Source organism: Microcaecilia unicolor, chromosome 1 (assembly GCF_901765095.1).
Source record: "Microcaecilia unicolor chromosome 1, aMicUni1.1, whole genome shotgun sequence".
NCBI lineage: Eukaryota > Metazoa > Chordata > Amphibia > Gymnophiona > Siphonopidae > Microcaecilia > Microcaecilia unicolor.
In genome coordinates this window covers 449,563,674-449,578,019 of record NC_044031.1, presented here as the reverse complement: position 1 = coordinate 449,578,019, position 14,346 = coordinate 449,563,674, and the positions used below count along the sequence as shown (strand labels likewise).

The 14,346-nt window shown below is 48.7% G+C and overlaps 1 protein-coding gene across 1 annotated transcript in view; it reads left to right on the top strand.

Annotated features, from left to right (window-relative positions):
- FBXO15 (F-box protein 15) overlaps positions 1–14,346 on the top strand; it is a 191,982-nt gene that overhangs the window by 52,654 nt on the left and 124,982 nt on the right. The window contains 1 exon segment of the mRNA XM_030212777.1: positions 11,632–11,841. Coding sequence (XP_030068637.1) covers positions 11,632–11,841 — 210 coding nt within the window.

Below are 14,346 nucleotides of genomic sequence, written 5' to 3'. Positions count from 1 at the left end.
GTGGCATCTCGTGCTGCGGCCCAAGGTATAGTGATGCGCAGGCTCTCATGGCTGCGTGCCTCTGACCTGGACAACCGCACCCAGCAGAGACTGGCCGACGTCCCTTGCCGGGGGGATAACATTTTTGGTGAGAAGGTCGAGCAGCTGGTGGACCAACTGCATCAGCGGGAAACCGCCCTCGACAAGCTCTCCCACCGGGCGCCTTCAGCATCCACCTCAGCAGGTGGACGTTTTTCCCGGGCCCGGCAGGCTGCGCCCTATTCTTTTGCAAAGCGTAGGTACAACCAGCCGGCCCGAAGGCCTCGCCAGGCACAGGGACAGCCCCAGCGCGCTCGTTCTCGTCAACAGCGTGCGCCTAAGCAGCCCCCTGCGCCTCCACAGCAAAAGCCGGGGACGGGCTTTTGACTGGATCCTCGGGAACATAGCCGCCCTCAAAGTGTCCGTACCGGACGATCTGCCGGTCGGGGGGAGGTTAAGTTTTTTTCACCAAAGGTGGCCTCTCATAACCTTCGACCAGTGGGTTCTCCAAATAGTGCGGTGCGGATACGCCCTGAATTTGGCCTCCCTGCCTCCAAATTGTCCTCCGGGAGCTCAATCTTTCAGCTCCCATCACAAGCAGGTACTTGCAGAGGAACTCTCCGCCCTTCTCAGCGCCAATGCGGTCGAGCCCGTACCACCCGGGCAGGAAGGGCAGGGATTCTATTCCAGGTACTTCCTTGTGGAAAGAAAACAGGGGGGATGCGTCCCATCCTAGACCTGAGAGGCCTGAACAAATTCCTGGTCAAAGAAAAGTTCAGGATGCTTTCCTTGGGCACCCTTCTGCCAATGATTCAGAAAAACGACTGGCTATGTTCCCTGGATTTAAAGGACGCATATACTCACATACCGATACTGCCAGCTCACAGACAGTATCTCAGATTCCGCCTGGGCGCACGGCACTTTCAGTATTGTGTGCTGCCCTTTGGGCTCGCCTCTGCTCCACGAGTGTTTACCAAGTGCCTCGTGGTGGTAGCGGCCTACCTACGCAAGCTGGGAGTGCACGTGTTCCCATATCTCGACGATTGGCTGGTCAAGAACACCTCGGAGGCGGGAGCCCTCCGGTCTATGCAGTGCACTACTCGACTTCTGGAGCTGCTGGGGTTTGTGATAAATTACCCAAAGTCCCATCTCCAGCCAACACAGTCTCTGGAATTCATAGGAGCTCTGCTGAATGCCCAGACGGCTCAGGCCTACCTTCCCGAAGCGAGGGCCACCAATCTCCTGGCCCTGGCTTCGCAGACCAGAGCGTCTCAGCAGGTCACAGCTCGGCAGATGTTGAGACTTCTGGGTCATATGGCCTCCACAGTTCATGTGACTCCCATGACTCGTCTTCACATGAGATCTGCTCAATGGACCCTAGCTTCCCAGTGGTTTCAAGCCACCGGGGATCTAGAAGATGTCATCCGCCTCTCCACCAGTTGCCGCACTTCACTGCTCTGGTGGACCATCCGGACCAATTTGACCCTGGGACGTCCATTCCAAATTCCGCAGCCCACGAAAGTGCTGACGACGGATGCATCTCGCCTGGGGTGGGGAGCTCATGTCGATGGGCTTCACACCCAGGGTCTGTGGTCCCTCCAGGAAAAGGATCTGCAGATCAACCTCCTGGAGCTCCGAGCGATCTGGAACGCACTGAAGGCTTTCAGAGATCGGCTGTCCTACCAAATTATCCAAATTCGGACAGACAATCAGGTTGCAATGTATTACGTCAACAAGCAGGGGGGCACCGGATCTCGCCCCCTGTGTCAGGAAGCCGTCGGGATGTGGCGTTGGGCGTGCCGGTTTGGCATGCTCCTCCAAGCCACGTACCTGGCAGGCGTAAACAACAGTCTGGCCGACAGACTGAGCAGAGTCATGCAACCGCACGAGTGGTCGCTCCATTCCAGAGTGGTACGCAAGATCTTCCGAGAGTGGGGCACCCCCTCGGTGGATCTTTTCGCCTCTCAGACCAACCACAAGCTGCCTCTGTTCTGTTCCAGACTTCAGACACACGGCAGGCTAGCGTCAGATGCCTTTCTCCTTCATTGGGGGACCGGCCTCCTGTATGCTTATCCTCCCATACCTTTGGTGGGGAAGACCTTACTGAAGCTCAAGCAAGACCGCGGCACCATGATTCTGATAGCGCCCTTTTGGCCCCGTCAGATCTGGTTCCCTCTTCTTCTGGAGTTGTCCTCAGAAGAACCGTGGAGATTGGAGTGTTTTCCGACTCTCATTTCACAGAACGACGGAGCGTTGCTGCACCCCAACCTTCAATCCCTGGCTCTCACGGCCTGGATGTTGAGGGCGTAGACTTCGCTGCGTTGGGTCTGTCTGAGGGTGTCTCCCGGGTCTTGCTTGCCTCTAGGAAGGATTCCACTAAAAAGAGTTACTTTTTCAAGTGGAGGAGGTTTGTCGTTTGGTGTGAGAGCAAGGCCCTAGAACCTCGTTCTTGCCCTGCGCAGAACCTGCTTGAATACCTTCTGCACTTATCAGAGTCTGGCCTCAAGACCAACTCAGTAAGGAATCACCTTAGTGCGATTAGTGCTTACCATTATCGTGTGGAAGGTAAAGCCATCTCTGGAGAGCCTTTAGTCGTTCGATTCATGAGAGGCTTGCTTTTGTCAAAGCCCCCTATCAAGCCTCCTACAGTGTCATGGGATCTCAACGTCGTCCTCACCCAGCTGATGAAACCTCCTTTTGAGCCACTGAATACTGGCCATCTGAAGTACTTGACCTGGAAGGTCATTTTCTTGGTGGCAGTTACTTCAGCTCGTAGGGTCAGTGAGCTTCAAGCCCTGGTAGCTCATGCTCCGTATACCAAATTTCATCACAACAGAGTAGTGCTCCGCACCCACCCAAAGTTCCTGCCGAAGGTGGTGTCGGAGTTCCATCTTAACCAGTCAATTGTCTTGCCAACATTCTTCCCCAGGCCGCATACCCGCCCTGCTGAACGTCAGTTGCACACATTGGACTGCAAGAGAGCATTGGCCTTCTACTTGGAGCGGACACAGCCCCACAGACAGTCCGCCCAATTGTTTGTTTCTTTCGACCCTAACAGGCTAGGGGTCGCTGTCGGGAAACGCACCATCTCCAATTGGCTAGCATATTGCATTTCCTTCACTTACGCCCAGACTGGGCTGGCTCTTGAGGGTCATGTCACGGCTCATAGTGTTCGAGCCATGGCAGCGTCGGTGGCCCACTTGAAGTCAGCCACTATTGAAGAGATTTGCAAGGCTGCGACGTGGTCATCTGTCCACACATTCACATCACATTACTGCCTCCAGCAGGATACCCGACGCGACAGTCGGTTCGGGCAGTCGGTGCTGCAGAATCTGTTTGGGGTGTAAATCCAACTCCACCCTCCAGGACCCGAATTTATTCTGGTCAGGCTGCACTCTCAGTTAGTTGTTCTTCGTAGGTCAATTTTCTGTTGTACCCTCGCCGTTGCGAGATTCAATTGACCTGGGTTCTTGTTTTGAGTGAGCCTGAGAGCTAGGGATACCCCAGTCGTGAGAACAAGCAGCCTGCTTGTCCTCGGAGAAAGTGAATGATACATACCTGTAGCAGGTGTTCTCCGAGGACAGCAGGCTGATTGTTCTCACCTACCCTCCCTCCTCCCCTTTGGAGTTGTGTTTCATATTTTATTGCTTGTCATTCAACTGGCGGGAGCGGTCGCGCACGGGCGGGAAGACGGCCGCGCATGCGCGGTGGGCGTGCCCTGCGTGCCGACCGTCCCGCGAAGCCTTTTCCGGTTGGTGGGGGCTGCCGCGGACGTCACCCAGTCGTGAGAACAATCAGCCTGCTGTCCTCGGAGAACACCTGCTACAGGTATGTATCATTCACTTTACGGTACTATGTAAGCCACATTGAGCCTGCAAATAGGTGGGAAAATGTGGGATACAAATGTAACAAACAAATAAAAAAAAACATAGGCAAATACAACTCAGGTATAACTGCAATTTCAAACGAACAGCAGAAACAAATAGTGTATTAACCTCTCAAAACTAGAGAGTTAGCTTACAAAATACTCCTAAGATTTGTAACAAGATTTTACTTGATACCTCCCCCCCCAAAGAAGGAAACCCCCCCCCCATCCTTCCCCCTAACCCCCACCTCCCCCTCCACCTTCCAACCACAGATTCTCAACATGAACAATGTGACACAAAGGGTTCCCAAATAGCTTCCCACTTGGACAGAGTTTTGCGACGTATGGCCAAAAGCCTCTCCATTTCACAAATGTACCACAGCTTATTTAACCATTTTACCAAAGAAGGAACCTGAGGAGACTTCCAATGAGCGGCCAGAGTGACCCTAGCGGCTGACATAGCATGGCAAACCAATGAGGACTGGGATGTAGTAAGGCCAGGAGGATTTTTAGGAAAAAGAAAAAATTCAGGTGACCACTTTATAGGCTTAGAGAGCCAACTCTGGAGTCTGTGTTGAATTGCTTTCCAGAAAGCCCGAGCCTTAAAGCAAGACCACCAGAGATGATCCATTGTACCCTTCTGCCCACACTTCCTCCAACACAATGGGGATGCCTTCGGAAATCTCTATAGTCTTTTCCACTTAGTTTTAGAAACTTTGTACCACAGCATTAATAGAATCTAGCAGGCACTGCAGGATCTAGTTTAGTATTAAGGGGGAATAAAAAGAGAGAGAGAGGGAAAAGCAAGCAGGACCTAGTTTAGTATTAAGGGGGGAATAAAAAGAGAGAGAAAAGCAAGCATTATTAACTAGTTGCCATAGTGTACAAACCCTTTCCCCATAGTTTTAAACTGAATTTTTCTCTAGAAATAGGCATTTTCCCCATAGCTTTAAACTGAAACCTTTTCTAGAGGTAGAAACTAAACAGCCAAAAACTCTTGTTCTAAAAGGCAGTTCTCCGAGGACAAGCAGGCGGCTTGTTCTCACATGTGGGTGACGTCCGACGGCAGCCCCAGATCGGAGATCTTCCTAGCAACAAACATTTGCTAGCCCTTGCATGCGCGACCGCCTTCCCGCCCGCACGAGAGCGTGTTCCTCAGTCTTCTTTTTTCCGCGGCTCAAGACAGATGTTTACGGTTGTTCTGTGCCTCAAGGAGAACCCTCGCGCATTTTTCGCCGCTTTTTTCCTTTCGGAACGTGTCAGAATTTAGTCCGTTGTGTTCTTGTTTAAAAAAAACAAACTTTTCCTCTATTCTGTAGTTTTCTCCTGTTAAGTTTTCTTTCGTTGTCGGAAGCGGCTTTTTCGGCTGCCCGTATGGGTTTTTCCCTATTTTTGGTGCTCTCTTTTGGCATCATTGCGAATTTTGATTTCACCGGCGTGATTTTTTCGCTCATGTCATCGAAGCCTGCCAGCGGCTGCAAGAAGTGCATGCGGTGCAGCCGGACGATTTCACTCACTGATAGGCACGTTTTGTGTCTTCAGTGTCTGGGGGCTGGTCATTGTCCCCAAGCCTGCAGTTTGGGAGATGGTGTTAAGTACAGTATATCAATGCGCAGACTCTCATGGCTGTGTGTTTCTGACTTGGAACATTCTGTTCAGCAGAGGTTGGCAGATGCCCCTTGCCGGGGGATAACCTTTTTGAAGAGAAGGTTGAGGAGGTCTCTGACCAAATCAAAAAAATACACTGATACCATTTCTTGTCTCTCCTGTCGGGCACCTTCTGCATCAACCTGCTCAGCTAGGAGGACTTTTGGCAAACCAAGGAGGAGTTCCTACTACTATCCTAGGCATAGGTACAACTGTTCAGCTCACCAGCCTACTCAGGTTCAACCCCAGCGTGCTCGTTCCCGTCAACAGCTTGCTCATAAGGCCCCAGCTTCTCCCTCGGCAAAGCAAGGAATGAGCTTTTGACTGGCTCCAGCAGAGCATAGCCACAGTAAAAGTGTCCATCCCAGACGAGTTGCCACTCGGGAGGAGGTTAAAAAGTTCAGGATAATTTCCCTGGGCACCCTTTTCCCAATGATTCAGAAAAATGATTGCCTATGCTCTCTGGATTAAGATGCTTATACTTATATTCCGATACTTCCAGCCCACCGGAAGTATCATCAGTTTTTACTGGGATCTCATCACTTTCAGTACCATGTGTTGCATTTTGGCCTTGTCAGCTCCCAGGATCTTCACCAAATGTGTAGCGGTAGTTGTAGCATCACTAAGCAGACTGGGAGGCCATGTGTTCTTGTATCTCGACGACTGGCTGGTGAAGAGCACCTCTTCGGACAGAGCTGAGGAGTCCATGCGGTTGACTGTTCGGGTGCTCGAGCTACTAGAGTTTATTTTAAACTATCCCAAATCCCATTTTCACCCTGTCCAGTGATTGGAATTCATTGGAGCCCTGCTCAATACTCAGATGGTTCAAGCCTACCTCCTGGACATGAGAGTGGACAATTTAGTCGCACTTGCATCCAAGGTTCGAGCCTCTCAGCAGGTCACAGCTTGGCAGATCTTGAGATTGTTGGGCCACATGGTTTCCACGGTGTACGTTACACCCATGACATGACTTCATATGAGATCAGCTCAATGGACCCTGGCTTCTCAGTGGTATCAAGCTATGGGGAGTGTAGATGATGTCATCCCTTCAGTGGTGGACCATTTCATCCAATTTGACTCTGGGACTTCCATTCCAACTTCCTCAAAGTGCTGATGACTGATGCATCTCTCCTGGGATGGGGAGCTCATGTAGATGGGCTAAACGCGCAAGGAGCTTGGTCTTCCCAGGAAACGAATCTTCAGATCAATCTCCTGGAGCTCTGGGCGATCTGGAATGCTCAGAGATTGGCTATTTCACCAAATTGTTCTCATCCAAACAGACAACCAGATTGCAATTTATTACACCATCAATCGGGGGCACTGGCTCACGGCATCTGTGTCAGGAGGCCTACTGGATGTGACATTTGGCTGCTAGACTGGCATGTTCCTTCGAGCCACTTGTCTGGCGGGGAAAAACAATACCCTGGCCAATAGACTGAGCAGGATAATGCAACCTCACGAGTGGTCTCTCAGTATGGGCATAGCCTGCAAGATCTTCTGAGTGTGGGGCATCCCCTTGGTGGATCTTTTTGCCACTCAGATCAACCACAATGTGTGGTTTTGTGTTTTGTGATGGTGGAACCACCTCTTCCTTTGCCTGTGATACCGGGGCTCCTACATCAGGGCCCAGTTCAGATGATGGTCCCGCTCTGGTCTTAGGGCTTGGTTCTTGAGAGGGCAAGGTTGAGGAGCAGAGGCTATTCAGATTTAGTGATTGCTACTTTGCTTTGGGCTAGGAAGCGTTCCAATACAACAGCTTATGCCAAAGTATGGCACACTTTTGAAGCATGGTGTACGGCTCGTGCCTGGTCCCCTTTTCAAGTGTCAGTTTCGCAGATTTTGACCTTTCTGAAGGACGGGTTGCAGAAGGCCCTGTCTTACAATTCGATCCGCGTGCAGGTTGCGGCCTTGACTTTTTTCTGGGGTTGAGTGTCTGGGTCTTCCCTAGCAGTTCATTCGGATGTGGTGACGTTTTTGAGAGGCTCTCTGCACCTTTGTCCTCCGGTTCGCCGTTTGTGTCCTTCATGGAAGTTGGATCTGGTGCTGAGTGCACTGCAGGGCGCGCAGTTCAAGCCGTTGCGACTGGCTTCTGAGAAGGCTTTTTGGTGATTATTTTACATCTGTTCGTTGGATCTCTGAGATCCAGTCCTTGTCGTGTTGCGAGCCATTTCTTCAGTTTTTCGGAGTCTGGAGTGATGTTGCAGACCATGCCTTCATTTTTGCCGAAAGTCGTGTCAGCCTTTCATTTGAATCAACCACTTTTTCTTCCCTCCTTTCGGAGGGAGGATTGTCCGGAGAAATTTCTTCAGCTCCGGTTTTTGGATGTTCATTGGAGTCTCATTTGGTATTTGCAGATGTCTAATGAATTCTGTTGTTTCAATCATCTTTTTTTGTTCTTTTGTCAGGGTCCAGATGGGGCTGTGCTTTCTCCATTGTGATGATTACCCAGTGCTCAAGGAAGCCATTGTCTCGGCATATCTCTTGAAAGGTCTGGCTCGTCCAGAGGTGTTTTGATGTTCTTTATTCGTTTGTTTGTGAACTGTTTTGACCTTTTTTTGTTTAGTAAAAGTGGCATATAAAGTATTAATAAACATAAACATGTGACCTCTGGAAGTTAATACTGATGGTAGAATAACTTTATAGGTCCTGAGTGATTTTGTAGGCTTTTGTATTACTTCACTGTATTCCTGGTACTGGATTTTGGATTTGGATGTAGCTTATGCCTCATTCAGTTGTAGTTCAATGTTAGGTACATTAAAGCACAGTAGGTGTTTTCCTGTCTCTTGAAAGCTTACAATCTAATCTGTTCATACCTGAGGCAATGGAAAGTTAAGAGGCTCATTTTCAAAGCACTTAGACTTAAAAAGTTCTATAGGTTGCTGTGTAACTTTGTAAAGCTAGGTGTTTTGAAAATATGCCTTTGTGTACATAAGTAATTAAGCATCGCCATGCTGGGACAGACCAAGGGTCCATCGAGCCCAGCACCCTGTCACCGACAGCAGCCAAAAGAACAAGCAATTTGTCCTGCCCATCCCAGAGGTAGTGGATTATTCCCACGTCCATTCAATAACATTCTATGGCCTTTTCCTCCAGGAAGCCGTCCAACCCTTTTTTGAAGTCTGCTAAGTTAACCGCCTTAACCACTTTTTCCGGCAATGAATTCCAGAGTCCAACTACGCGTTGAGTGAAGAAAAATTTCCTCCGATTTCGTTTTAAGTTTACCACACTGCATCTTCATCGCATGCCCCCTTGTCCTAGTATTTTTGGAAAGCGTGAACAGACGCTCCACATTGACCCGTTCCATTCCACTCATTATCTTATAGACCTTATAGCACCTATATGACTTGTCTAATATTTTAAGGAGTGACAGTGGGATTTGAACCCTGGCTTCTCTGGTTCTCAGACTGCTGCTCTGTAGGTAAGATCCAGCTAATACATATTCCAAAGATGTTTAATAACTTGACAATAAACTAAAGGCCAGCATATCTGAAGCCTAGTGGCCATTTGGCAACCTTCCAAAAAAAAAAAAAATGATAGGCAAATCATATCTGGTTTCTATTAATCACAAGATTTTTGTTAGTATTACTGAACACCACTGTTCACATGGCCAATAGGAAGATTCTGGTCTAGCAAGATAGGCCTGTCTGGGAGCCAAATGTCAAAGTACTTGCATATATTTACAGAGTACTGCAAATATTATTCTGTTTAATATGTTGTATTATGTTAGTGCATTATTTAGATTATGTTTTTTTTTTTTTTTAACACACAATTCCTTTAGTGTACATATTGCCATTAGTTAAGGGAAAGGGGATGAGACTTGATATACCACTTTCTGTGGTTATAATCAAAGTGGTTTATATATTATATACAGATACTTATTTAGTATCTGGGGCAATGGAGGATTAAGTGACTTGCCAAAACTTTTGAGCTGTAGTGAGAATCTAACCCAGTTCACCAGGATCAAAGTCCCATTGCACTAACCACTAGGCTACTCCTCTACTCCTAACAGAGGAGACACTGATACAGCTGCACCGGAGCCATACAGTGAAGGAGTTCTTCGTTGCAGTGTTGAAAAGTGCTCCAGTGTCCTTTTACTGCTAACATAGGTGTTGACCCCCCCACCCCCCCCACTCCAAGGGGGGCTCTGGTTGTTCCGCCCATACCCTGACCCTAGCCCTGCCTGACTTTAGCCTCCCCAAACAGCTGAATCAATGATTACCTATGCATGTCTAATATATCATTTTAAAGCAAAAACAAGGAGGGATAAGGAACACTACTGTCAAACTTCAAAGGAAAAAGTAGTGTAATCAGCACAAGTCTTCCAATGAACCAAGGAGACGATGTCAAAATTGAAGGGTCTTTATTAGATCAAATCAAAGACTCGACACGGCAGTGTGTTTCAGCTGTGTTCCTGCCTCAGGAGTCTGTGTAGATGATATCAACATGTATCTGTGCCTCAAGGCACAAAACAGCATATAAAAGCAATCTTGAAAAAGACACAGATATATGATTGCAAAAGGCAACAAAACGCTAGCCTAGCGCTCCTTTGGAAGAGTAGTGCTGGTTACACTACTTTTTAGTATATCATCTCTCTATATAAAATGCACCTCCAACGTTCTAATGAAGCCTCACTTACCCAACGTTCTAAAAGTGAAGTGGGTGAGATCGATTTTCCTCCATGAGTGTCTGGCCCGCCCATGCGTCAAATGTGATGACATCGAGGGCGGAGCACTGACACTGAATGAATGGCATCGCTAACCCATTGCTACGAGGCTGAAGGAAAAACGAAGCGGGGCACAGCCCGTTGGAGGCGCAGTATCCGCCCTTCGCCACCCCCCCCCAAAGTCAGCGCCCCTCACCCCTACACCCCCCCCAGGTTGCCAACGCTACCTCCCTCCACACCCCCCCCCAAGGTTGCCAACGCTACCACCCTCCCCCCCCCCCCAACGTCAACCCAGCCACTGCTCAGTCCTCGACCTGAAAGCTTTCAAAAAAGAAGCAGGGTGCAGCCTCTTCTTTCGCTTCAATTTCGGCTGTTCGTGTGGTCCCGCCCTTGAGGGCGGGACCACAGGAACAGCTGAAACACAAGCGAAAGAGAAAGCTGTGTGAAGCGGCGTCCCTGCGTGCAGGAGGTACAAACTTTTCAGCAACAGCCAGCTCTTACGAGGAGGAGGGCCAGAGAGGTGGGGAGGGGGGGTCCTGAAACGACAGGGAGGGAAGGGGGGGTCATGAACGACATGGGGGGGGGGGGGGAAGGGGGTCCTGAAACTACAGAGAGGGGTTCTGAAATGACACGGGGGTGGGAGGGGATTCCTGGAAATGCACTGGAAACGGAGGGGCGGGTCCTGGAACTGCAAAGGGAAGAGGGTTCTATATCAGGGGGTAGCCGGGGGGGATGGGAAGAAGGGGGAGGGGAACAAGGAGGAGGGGGATCCTGCAACTCAGAGAGCGGGCAAGAGGTGAAGCGGGAAGGGGAGAGGGGGGATGGGAAGAAGTGGGAGGGGGGTCCTGCAACTCAGATGGGAAGAAGTGGGAGGGGTTTCTGCAAATCAGACAGGGGTGGAAGGGGAGAGGGAGAGGGGGAAGGGGGTTCTGCAAACTCTCGGTCTCATACACTCTCGGTCTCGCACACATAGGGGCTCATTTTCAAAGCACTTAGCCTTCCAAAGTTCCATAGAAACCTATGGAATTTTGGAAGGCTAAGTGCTTTGAAAATATGCCTCATGCTCTCACACTCGCTCTCTCACACACAATCTCTCTCACACACACTGTATCTGTGTCAAACACACTCTCGCTCTCACTCTCTCACACTGACAGTGTCTCACATATGCACACACACACACTCACACCCAGTCTCATTCTCTCTCTCACACACACACACACACACTCACACTCACACCCAGTCTCATTCTCTCTCACACACACACACACACACTCTCTGACACACACACTCGCACAGTCACTCTCACACACACACTCTCTCAAACATACACACTATGAGGAAAACCTTGCTAGCGCCCGTTTCATTTGAGTCCGAAACGGGCCTTTTTAACTAGTTTTACAATAATCCTCCATCCCCACCCCCTTTTTCCCAATGGCAGAGCTGCTGGTTTGAAGTGGACAATCACATTCAAGGACAAGATTGGGAAGGAATATGAAATTGAGCAGAGGGAGGTGACCTTTAATGATACCTCACTCACTGTGTTCTGGTATGGCTCAGTGTGGCCGCTGCTTAGGTTCCAGATGTCACTTCAAATACATGGAGTAATGCCAGTACTACTAAACTGCACCAAGTCCTCCACCAAGAATGGGTGAGTGTTTGAGATGACACAAATTTTCTTTATTTTATGTTTATAAATTTACAAAGAAACATTCCAAGAAAATGTCTAGTAACAGAAATCAGATTAAATCACTATAATAACACAAAAAAGGAAAATTAATCATGAGAGGCAGCTAACTTCCCTCCTACCTTACCTAGTCATAGTAAAGCAGGGAGAGCAAGATGTATTCCAAGAAATATATGGCTACTGAAAAAGCTATCACAAGGAGCAGCTAGAAGTCAAACTATATAGAACTCAGTGCACCCTCACAGAATAGAAGTTTTCATTATATGACTGGAAGGGGTAGCTTCCACTAACCTATAGTTTAAAAAAGCAGAAAAATGGGCTGGCTCAAACAAATATATTTAAGAGATTATAGGGCTAATTTTGAAAGCACTTACAAAGTTCCATAGGTTACTATGAGGGGCATAATTGAACGCGAACGCCCATCTCCATGGGCGTCTATGTCCGAGAATGGGTACGTGAAGGGGCGGGACAGACCTTATTTTCGAAAAAAATGGCCACCCATCTTTTTTTCGATAATACGGTTTGTGCCTGGGAATGCATCGGACATGTGCGGATTTGAGCTGGGCTGTTTCGTTTTTCAGCGATAATGGAAACCGAAGGCGCCCAGCTCAAAAACGAACAAATCCAAGGTATTGGGTCATGGGAGGGGCCTGGATTCATAGTGCACTGGTCCCCCTCACATGCCAGGACACCAACCGGGCACCCTAGGGGGCACTTGCAAAAAGTAAAAAAAAAGTTAAGTACCTCCCAAGTCCATAGCTCCCTTCCCTTGGGTGCTGAGCCCCCCTAATCCCCCCCCCCAAAACCCCACTGCCCACAACTCTACACCATTACCATAGCACGTATGGCTGAAGGGGGGCACCTAGATGTGGGTACAGTGGGTTTTGGAGGGCTCAACATTAACCACCACAAGTGTAACAGGTAGGGGGGGATGGGCCTGGGTCCACCTGCCTGAAGTCCACTGCACCCACTAACAACTGCTCCAGGGACCTGCGTACTGCTGTGGTGGAGCTGGGTATGGCATTTGAGGCTGGCATAGAGGCTGGAAAAAAGTTGTTAAAGATGTTTTTGTTTTGGTGGGAGGGGGTTAGTGACCAATGGGGGAGTCAGGGGTGGTCACCCCCGATTCCCTCCGGTGGTCATCTGGTCATTTAGGGCACTTTTTTGGGACTTGTTTGTGAAAAAAAGGGTAAAAAAAAGTGACCTAAATTCGCGCTAAAAACGGCCGTTTTTTTTTTGATTATCGGCCAAATGCACCCATCTCTGCTCGGCCGATAAACACGCCCTAGTCCCGCCTTCACCACGCCTCTGACACGCCCTGGTCAACTTTGTTCGTTCCCGCGACGGAGGGCAGTTGCAGGCGCCTAAAATCAGCTTTCGATTATACCGATTTGGGCACCTTTGCGAGATGGGCGCCCATCTCCCGATTTGGGTCGAAATCTGGGCGCCCATCACTTTAGAAAATAAGGCTGTATGTAACTTTGTAAGCATAAGTGCTTTGAAAATACACCTCTGACTTTATATCACACATTTACATGAGAAATTAAGCCGAAACAAATCCCTCTTTCCCCCCCCCCTCCTAAAATCTCCCTACCTGTAGGACCTAGGACCAGAAACTGCTACCTTCTCTTTGGATTGGGCCTAGTCACATCAGAAAAGGCCCATAGTTTACAATTAATGAACAATTACCACAGTTAAGGAAGAACAGCTTCAAAATCCAATACCTGTTTGGTTCTAGGAAAAGATTTACTGCCAAAGTTGCAGTCTTTGCATTATCTCCATTGTTTTAAACATCCCCCAGATAACCTGAGAACCTATACCAAAAAGGACTTACAAAATCAGATTGGTGAAGCAAGTCTTAATTTGTTTATTATTTCAAAAATACACTCTTGCAAGAATGGGTGTCTCTGAAAGCAAGCAGGCACACATTTCTTTAAGGTTTACAGATTATATACTCTTTCTTTCTTGGTTACATTTAAGTGTCTGCCCCTAAGTTTCTCATTGGATATTGATCACATTCCCCCCCCCCCCCAGTACATCATTGCTAAATTATCATATGACAGCCCTCTTTGAAAATTTTCCATCGACCAATCCTGATCCTCTGTCCATTGTTAGCTCTGCTCGGTCCTCTGTCCATTGTTAGTTCTGCTCGGTTTGCATTTTCTTATCTGCACATTTCCATGTGAGAGCTCTGCCTTAGCAGTCTCGCACATGGAATGTTTCACCTCCCCCCTAACCCCCCTTCCTTCTGCTCCCTTTGTTTATAATTATCTTGCAGATGTTCAATCATGGTCTCATTCCTGGCTACATTTTATCTCAGCTCTAAGCCTTGCCTGTCCTTGAAGCTTTCCTGTTTCTCTGAGTCTCAGCAGTTGGGGCTTCTTACCCCCCCCCCTTTTCTCTCTCTCCTGTCTCAGCTTCTTATCAATTTGCACACGTCTCTTTAAACAAACACAGAGAAACACAGTT